General features: G+C 47.9%; 1 protein-coding gene across 1 annotated transcript; it reads right to left on the bottom strand.

Annotated features, from left to right (window-relative positions):
- Positions 1-238: 238 nt before the first annotated feature.
- On the bottom strand, positions 239-8,221 carry gpr156 (G protein-coupled receptor 156). Its single transcript, XM_030112817.1, has 10 exons — positions 8,049-8,221; positions 6,439-7,645; positions 5,634-5,741; positions 5,409-5,544; positions 5,219-5,329; positions 3,712-3,837; positions 3,534-3,629; positions 3,149-3,385; positions 2,492-2,650; positions 239-2,237 (listed from the first exon to the last, which is right to left on the bottom strand). Exons 2-10 carry the CDS (start codon positions 7,641-7,643, stop codon positions 930-932), a joined length of 3,486 nt encoding a protein of 1,161 aa, XP_029968677.1. The 5' UTR covers positions 7,644-7,645; positions 8,049-8,221; the 3' UTR covers positions 239-929.
- Positions 8,222-9,317: the final 1,096 nt, after the last annotated feature.

The raw sequence follows: 9,317 nt of genomic DNA, 5'->3' as shown, positions 1-9,317 counted from the left end.
TTTTCATGGTGTTTGGAAGACAGGATGAGCTGGATCTTCCTCCTCCAGTAAACATGACTGAAGTGACCAGTGACAGAGCTGCTCTTTCTTACAGAAAGCGGCGTGAAGCTCCGTAAGCAGGTCGAACAGACCTGCAGGCTTTTTGCAGATGCAACAAAAGTTACAAGTACTTCATTTCATGACAAGTAACCACAGTTGCTCAGCTTGCTCCTGTCAAAACAGAAAATTTATTGCACTATACTTAAATGTCGAAAAGTGACATACTCCTGCACAAGCAGGTGAATTGCATGTTTGTAGCAGTGCCAGTTTGGTGAACTATGAACCAACTCAACATGATGAAAATGAGGACCTGTATTGTTCACTTCAGGAGACGATAAATGAACATTCAACGGAATCTTAATAAAAATGGAACACATTAAGAAAAAATCTGTAAAACAAATCGTGAACAAATAAATATGAAAATAAATACAGCGTCTGCACAATATTTAACACAGTGGAGTTTCTAACATGTAAAAATGCAGTTTGAATCCCAGGTTTTTATTTGGTCCTATTTTCATGCCAGGTAATGGATTAATTTGTGTTTTACTGAGTTTGAATGTAAAAGTCTGTCATCCAAAAATAGAAATGATATCAAAATAATGACATTAATAACAATGAAAATAAAAGAAAAAAACACACAATTTGCTATTGAGAGAAAAATTTCTTTCTCACATCTGAAAGAAACTCTTTGTTCCAGAATCAGTAATATGTCTGTCATTCCCTTTGAAAGCTACAAATTATCTCCCATTTCAGAAGTACATCAACTTCATATACAGTACAAAGGTTTTTGAGTCTGCGTCACTGGCTGAGTTCGTTTTGCACAACATCTCCAGGAACATAAATACACGAGGTTGAAGTGGATCATTCGGTAAAGTGCTGCAACTGTGAGTTCAAACAAAGGTGGGTTTGAGGTCTTCCTTGAACACCACGGGGCGTGAGGAGCGGTAGAGGCCGGCGTAGTCGTCGTACTCGCTGTCGGAGGAGTCTGACGAGCTGTCGGAGCACAGCAGCGAGCCCCGCTGCCGGCAGGAGTCGCAGTACGGGCGGTGGTAGTAGCAGTAATCCGTGGAGCTGCTGGAGTCCGAGTCCCAGAACCCGCACGAGTCCCTCATGTGTTTCCGCTGCGGCCGGCCGCTGGCGCCGCTCAGGTCCACGTCTGGCGGCGATACGAGACTCTGATCTCCACACTGCAAGACCGAACATCTGTGAGACCTTGAAATGCATCCTTGACATCTTCCCCTCCTTTCCAGCGTGTTTTGTGAATTCTCCTCCTCTGTCGCCACCTGGGAGTCGCCGCTGAGGAGCGGATCGACTGAAGCGGGGCCCTCGGGGTGCTTCCCCGCGTTCTGGCGGTCACAGTCGTGTCTTTTCTGCCCACAGCTTGAAATTTCCGACCCTGCGTAGAAGCACGGAGGGGCCAGGCCCGACCTGGGGGAGTGGAAGGGCGGCCGGCGCTTCCTCATGGCGTAAGGCGAGATGCTGGGGTAACGGAAGAGCACGGGCGGGGGCGGGGAGCGCGGCGTCCGCGGGGACAGGGGGGACAGCGTGGCGGACGGCCTCAGCTGGGACGACGCCCCGGACGCCTGACCGGGAGACCGAAGGGCGGTCTCCGTCACGGCGTCCACGCTCAGCTCCTGCAGGATCTCCTGCAGCTGCTCGCTGCTGATGAAGCCGCAGGGCGGGGCGGCGGCCGGCTCGAGCTGAAACGCCAGGCCGCCGAACGCCCCCGCCTCTCGACGGGACTGCAGCGAGGTGACAAACTCAACCGTCTCCTCTGCTGTCCGCATCGACCCGGAAAATGGAGGCAACGCGGGCTCAGGAGAACCAGCGGCGGACGCGTCTCTCTGGGGTTCATTCGTCTGAGTATCACCGAGCAGCTGGGAGGAGACCGAGGCTGAGGGGTCAGGGGTCGGCTCGGAGGGCGGCGCCACGGCAGAAACAGAAGCAGGAGCGGCAGGCAGGTGAGGAGCAAGCTGGGCGGATGGAGGTTTGGAGACCGGGTCCCTCTGAGAAACAGAAGAGGAAGAAGACGGTCCTTCACACTGAAGCTCGGTGGTCTGAGTCGACGAGGAGTTGAAGTTGGTGGTGGAGGAGTCTGCGTCCTGGCCCTCAGCAGGCTGGCTGGCCGACATGAGCCGTAACAGTTTGTCCTTGGCGTTGTTCACCTGCTCCTGCAGACTGTCAATCACAGCGTTTTTCTGGAATCGCAGAGAAAAACAACCTTTTACCATGAAGGATGTCACATTAAGGATTTACCTGTAGGAAGATTTTGCACATATCTCATCATGTTCTGATTTTATTATCAGAATCATTATCAGAATCATTACAGATGACATAAAAAGGATGTACAGCTACTTTAAGTCACAAAGTAAAAGAAAATCAAGCATAACACAAAACATAATGATCTATTCAAGCTTTTTAACTGGTATAGTGAAGCAAATGCAGGCTGTACCTCATTAAGCAGCTTCTTCATGGAGCTGTTTTCCCCCAGCAGGTAGCAGATCTCGTCCTGGCTGTAGACAGACGGCTGGCTCTTGCTGGGGCTGCTGAAGTACTTGGCCATCTGACTCGGGTTGTTCTGATCGTCTTCAAACTGCCGCCACTGCGTCAGCTGCACAGCGGAAAGAGACGGATGAAATAAAGAACACGTCCCGCTACGTTACAGTCCTGCAGTTCATATCATCCATGCAGTTTGACACGGGAATCTGACCAGGTGTGCTGCGGCGCATTGCTCATTGTTCAAATATTCCCCTCCTTTCCGCCGGAGATGCATTCCTGCGTCGTAACATAAACCTGCTGCCAGACTCTTAAAAGAGTCATAAACCTGTTCGCAACTGCCTACGTAGTCTTGACTCAGAGACACCCTGTGTGTGAGTCACACTCTGCCGATAGACACGGGGAACTCACCGGAAACTTCAAGCGCAGGCATCACAATCACTCATAGAATTTAAGTGTCTTACTTCCAAACAAAGAGAAAGTCATACACAGCTGTCATTCTGTCATCCAGTCTGCTGCGTGTCTCACGATCTGTCTGACTGATCCTCACTGATCCAGACGTTTCATCCCGCAACTGCACGACACTCAAATTTTCTGTGAGTCTGTTTCTCACCTGAGGCACGAACAGCATGCAGTTGGTCGCCAGCGTGCAGATGAAGATGGCTCCGGCCACCGTGCTGTACACCAGGTTGGGCCACGCCTGCAGGAAGACGGAGACGGGAATGGCCACGGCGGAGGACAAGGTGACCAGGGCCACGGCCGTGATGATGGTGGGAGACTGGTTGACGGGAGGATGGCTGACGTTGCTGGTCAGTCCGGCCAGGTAGACACCATAGAGGAGGAGACCACCCTGAACACACCCATTGAAACTTAGAGTGATTCATTCAATTTCAGTTTTTCAGTTTTCACCTTCAGCATGCAGGATGTATTGTTACACTAGATAATAGCCATTCAATTCCCACCTATACTTTAAAATAGACTGAATAAAGATGATTTACCTTCTGGAATGTGATGAGAATAACCCACAGGTTTGAGTAAAGAGAAGAACAAGAGTCCATCTGAGACAAAGAATAGGAAATGTCCCTCTCCATCATCTACAAAAAAAACACACACAACAGTGAGATCACACTTATGGTTATATCTAATGAGCTTCAAACACATCTAGACTTAGCCTACCTTGACAAGAGCGTTCACTGATCGTGAACATCTGACGGGATCGGCGACATTCCAGGCAGTGAGGATCAGCAAGTCCACCAGGATCAAGAGTGCCACCATGCCCATCAGCTGGATGTCTCGGATGATCTGAGAGAGAAAACAAAGTCACCAATCCAACTAGAAACTACCCACAACATTTCCCTCCGTGTGTGATTCCCCCAATTCCAAACACCACAGACGTTTTCTTAAGTTACATTACGTTTAAGTGTAGGGTATTTGTGGTTATGGGTTACAGAAAACACAAGCACGGCCTCAGTGTAGCAAAAGCTAGCCTGCAATCACTGTAACTAAAGTAATTACTGATGGAATTCGCAATTACAGCTAATTGCACATCGCTAAAAAAACAACGGTCTGGAAACAACTGCAGCTTTCTCAGTTTCTGGCCTGAGTAGTGCTTGAATGGAACTGCCTGAACAAGTAAGAAACCTCAGTGTGATAGAATGAGAAGCATCAGCTGAAACACAGTTTAGAGAACATCCACAGAGGATCCAGTGTGTAACACAGAATAGTTATGTATTTATAAGGATTCTATTATTAAAGAAAGTTGGTTTCTTTTTCAGAAAGTTATGTATGGAAGGTATCGCTCTTTATGAAGCTGAAAAGTTAAATACCTAATAGGTGAATGAGAGGATCAGCCCCAGTGATGATCATAAAGACGAGGTTTTATAGGGGAAAAAAGAAAAAACTGCAATGTGGCCAAGTGCCTCTGAATTATTAACCATTCTCATAACATTGTGCAGGATTGTTCTTATTTTTGGATTGTTCTCTTATTTTCAGTTTGAACTGCATCCCTCAAAGCAGAGTATATTAAGTTTGTGATTTATTACTTTATTTAAAAGATATGCGACAGCACTTCCATTGTGAAGTGACTTACTATAAATAAACACTTGTAGTTGATGTCTTTGGGATTTGCGTTTCCAAATAACAGTGGTGCTTGTAATCATTTTAACCAGACACAGCTGAATGTTATTTCTTTTTGTTCACGTGCGCCTCTGCTCTGCAGATCCCACCAGCAGTGTGATTTTGCATGTGTTTTTACTCATTCTGCCTTCACTTTTGTGCTTTTATGCTTCAAATTTCTGAATAGTTCCCACCAGAAATGCAGTGATGTCCTGATGGTCATAATAACTTCATGATACATTATGCAGCCCTAGTCTATGTAATACCAATTTTATGCATTTGGGGGCAGTAATGAGTCAACTTTTCCCAGTGTTTCATTTTGAGTGTCGCAAAAAACTTGTTACTCATGTCCGAATCTGTAACTACTGCTTCTTCTTATTTTTACTTGGTTTAATGCAGTAAAACCAGTCTATTGACTGAATTAGCCAACTTAATTATAAGATTGATCCGGTTAGCTAGTTAACAGTTAATGTTTTTACGCAATGATGTGTTTTTAGCGAAAAATCAAACATACTGCAGCTTCAAGCGACCACTGAACTAAAACCAGACTAAAGCCGAGCCTCCATACCACTCGTTTGTCGGGCACCCGCTGGGTGAACACTCTGTACAGGCGCCAGGTCTTTCCCAAAATTGGTCCAAACACCAAGGTGCTGCCCACACAGAGCATCCACATCTGAGCCTGCAGCGAAGAAAACAGGACTTCAGCAAACTGAAGTTCAGACGCTACGTTATGGAGCTGGAAGGGCCACGACGCTCACCTGTATCACAGCCAGAGACGCTCCACCTTGAGAGCGGGCTCGTTCATCAACGGCGAAGAGGAAGCCGCTACCGTAGGTGAGGACGCTTCCACAGAGAGTCAGGACGTTGAGGTTGGGACTGGACATCTTCACTATCCTGATTACGTGACACACACACACACACACACAGTGAATCCGACTGCGAACAGCTGTCTGGGACTGAGCGTGTCTCCGTGCGCTCTCTACCTGTTGTTTTTGAAGCGCAGGGTGAAGAGGAGGAAGCAGAACGCCAGCAGGATGCCGCAGGAGAGGAGCGTCCACACCACAGCCGTCAGCACCGGGGAGAGGGAGCGCCTGGGGAGCTCCACCGCCATCTACACGTCAGCGGTGTGTGTGTGGAAATCACACAGAAAACATTTCAGATAAATACGCATCACATTACTGACATGATTTATGTCTGAATGATAGATTAAAAAAAAAAGTAACACGACCCATAATTCATTTCAGCAAAAAGTATTTTATTCAAACAAAAGCAACAAAACAATCACACTTTCATGACTTTATTCTAGAAAACACTTAAGACAGCTGTACATGTTGGAGACAGCAGTCAGCTGTTTTGGATTTCTACAGGAGGGGCAGAATGACAAGAGGGTCTGAGTTGACCCCACCATGGTTGCGACGGGGGTTGAAGTAGGGGAAGAGTCGTCCAGTGAAACAGTATCCAGTGAAGGTGTAGATGTGAGAATGAGAGTCTGAGTTGTAAAAGGAAACCTGTCCGCACTCCAGATCGGCGTACACCCCCAGCCTCTGGGGCTTCTCCACCAGAGGCACGCGGATGGGCGGACTGCCGAGGGCCCAGTAGCTCCCGTCTCGCCTCATCCCCAGGGCCCAGAAGCCTTTTTCAGGGTTTAACACGCCTCCTCCTTTTCTGTTTACCGATTCGAGCCCAACTCCGATGTCCCACTCAGTCTTTCCCTTCACCTGGACCTCGAAGTAAAACTTTCCAGAGGAGAAACCCTCCTTCCCCAGAACACTGACGCCAGGGTAAAACCTTTCTGGGTTGTCAGGGAGGTCCAGGGCTACGTCGCTGTGATGGACCTGTTTATTGCTCTCCGACAGCACCAGCTTGGGATGAGCCGTGTCGGGATCATAAGTCACATCCACAGCGTACCGCCGAGCCCTCTCCAACTCAGTCTCACAGAGCCTCTTCGCCTCAGCTGTCGCCGCCTCCTCCAGCTGGCAGGCAACTCTTCTGACGGCTCTCCTCACCGTGCCCACGTACTCCACGCTCTCCGAGCAGACGCCGGACCAGTCTCTGACGGCTGGCACGGCGGAGAGGGCCGGAAAACGCCGGAGCAGGTAAAGATGGTCGTCAGTGTGAGTGAGCTGCTTCAGCTCGTCGACGGCGTGGCCGAGCTGATCGATCTCCCGCTCCAGCTCCGCTATGAGTCTGCTGGCCTTCTCCTCCACCTGCCTCTGCTTGGCGCTGAGCACCTCGGCCACTTCAGCCTGGCCCCTCTGGACGAGCTGCAGCAGTTTGTCGAAGACGTCCAAGCTCTCCTCGAACTCTTTCTCCGTGTTTCTCTTGCTGAGCTCGACAGTTTGACTGATCGAACAGACCTTCTGCAGCCGGCTGTGGATCATGCCTTCCAGCTCTGCGCTGATGCTCTTAATCTCATCCCTCTTTTCTCGGCTCTCTTCCTCTATATGAATGGTGCGATGAGCCGTGTGATCTCTCTTGATGCACATCTGGCACACGAACATCTGGTCGGTCTTACAGAACAGACTCAGAAGCTTCTCGTGCTTCTGACACACTCGGTCCTGCATGTTCATCATGGGACGGATCAGCTGATGTGTCTTCAAGGTGCCCAGAACAAGATGGGGTTCCAAATGAGTCTCACAGAATGAGGCCAAACAGTCCAAGCAAGATTTAAGAGCCTGGATTTTCTTCCCCGCACACACATCACAGGAAACGTCTCCTTGGCTTGTAGCATCGGGTTCGTCTTTCCTTTTCATCAGCTCCTTAAACTGAGACGCCACCTCCGATATGAAGGCATTCACTTTGAGGTCCGGCTTCTTGTACAGTTTGTGCTTACACATTGGACACTGCAGCAGATAAGCGCTCTGCCAGTATCTGTTGATGCATTCCCGGCAAAAGTTGTGGCCACAGGGAGTGGAGACTGGCTGGTTGAACAAATCCAGGCAGATGGGGCAGAGAAGCTGCTCCCTGGACAGCACAGCGCCGGCCGCCGCCATGTCTGGGAACACATCCAGTGAGAAAAACAGGTGGGATTTTATGGAATAAGTTGTCTCAGCTCCCTGTATTTCATGCAACTATGGATCATAGGGACACTTGTGATCAGCTAACGGTCTACATCTCCAAATAGCAGCACGGTGTCACATTTCATCAAAGGGTATTCTACATAATCTGTTTTCACGCCATCCTCCTTCAAACAAACAACACCGAAGAGGTTCGGTGAGGACAGAAACCGAAGCCGCGCATTAAAACACTTTCCGGGTGTTTAAAAACAACCACATTATCATTACAAAGCAACGAGAGCAGAGCTCACGAGTCAGAATCCCCTGAGGGGAAGTTTTCAACTTTAGGCATAATTTTAAAATCATAAAGCACGAATAAAATAAGAGAGTGAGATAACTCACCTCATTTCTGTGTGGCTCTCCGGCGCTCCCTGACACGGCGTCCCCTCCGGTCAGGGCTGCGTTTGGACATTCTTGCGCCCTCCTCACTGGGCTGGTCGCTGCTCGCTCTTCTCTTAAAGGCATCAGCGACTGAGAGACGACTAAACATAGCTGCAGTTGTCCATCCCCATTACTATTCTGGACATCCAATATTTGACCTGCAGCCTCCAGTGGAAAACTACAAAACCTCTCTAAGATATGAAGGCGAGTACGATATATGTGGTGAGATTAATCATGTTAGGAAGTAAACAGAAATATTTTATTTGTGATCGGTCCAAATGACTTTAAACTAAAGAATTTAATCAGCAGTCTTCTGTTATTGGAGGGATTTGTTTGTATACCAGGAGAATAAAAATACAGTAACAATGATCATTATAGGCACTTTATCATTATAGAGCTTGCAGCATTAGTTTTAACAATATTGGAAGAAATTAAAATACCTGTTATGATCTGCAGTGATTTAAGTAAAACTCACATTTCAGTACTATGTGTGCGTATATGAATGACTGCATGCTGAGTGTAAATACTAGATATAAAAAGTGCACTAGATTTAAATACTTTACCTTTTAATACGAGGATATGTATGAATCTATTAGCAGACGCATTCATGTGACTGTCGCTGTGATGCCTTTCACACCTCTGACAGTTCAGTATTTTCTCGCGTTAATTTGTTATCACAGTCACTTCTAATCGCATCATTTAGGAAAGAATAATTTTTGTTTTAAACTCTAATTGGAAACATTGGCTGTCTGAGTGGGAGTGTTTACCGTACTGAGACTGCATAGTCTCTGCAGAATGAGGAGACCTTCCTGGCCGTTGACTCCGGACTGGATGAAGCAAAGTGGGGAATCACACTGGGAGCTGCAGTTCAGCTCAGGCGTCATGATTGGCCCCCGTCTGTCCACCATCACACACACATCCTGTTCAACAATGAAATAATGGAAGAGGTAAGATGATCTCAGTAAACTGACTTGCACCCCGAAAGAAGACGCATGCATAAAAAGCTGCCTGATAATAATAATTTTCCCTTCATAAAGCTGAATAACATGTAGATTCCAGAGCAGCAGGGATCAAAAGCCAGTTTATGTGAGGGCCTGTGTCTTTGCCCTGGTTTATATTTCCCTGATTGGCTGTAGGACTTTGGGCCGCCACAGTGTGGTGCTCTGACAGAGATCTCTGAGGACAGCTGATGAGCAGACTGGAGGGATGTTCAATCAACAGCTGCACACA

This window comes from Salarias fasciatus, chromosome 16 (assembly GCF_902148845.1).
Source record: "Salarias fasciatus chromosome 16, fSalaFa1.1, whole genome shotgun sequence".
Taxonomy (NCBI): domain Eukaryota; kingdom Metazoa; phylum Chordata; class Actinopteri; order Blenniiformes; family Blenniidae; genus Salarias; species Salarias fasciatus.
Note: the sequence above shows the minus strand (reverse complement) of the source record. Positions and strands in the feature narration are given on the sequence as shown.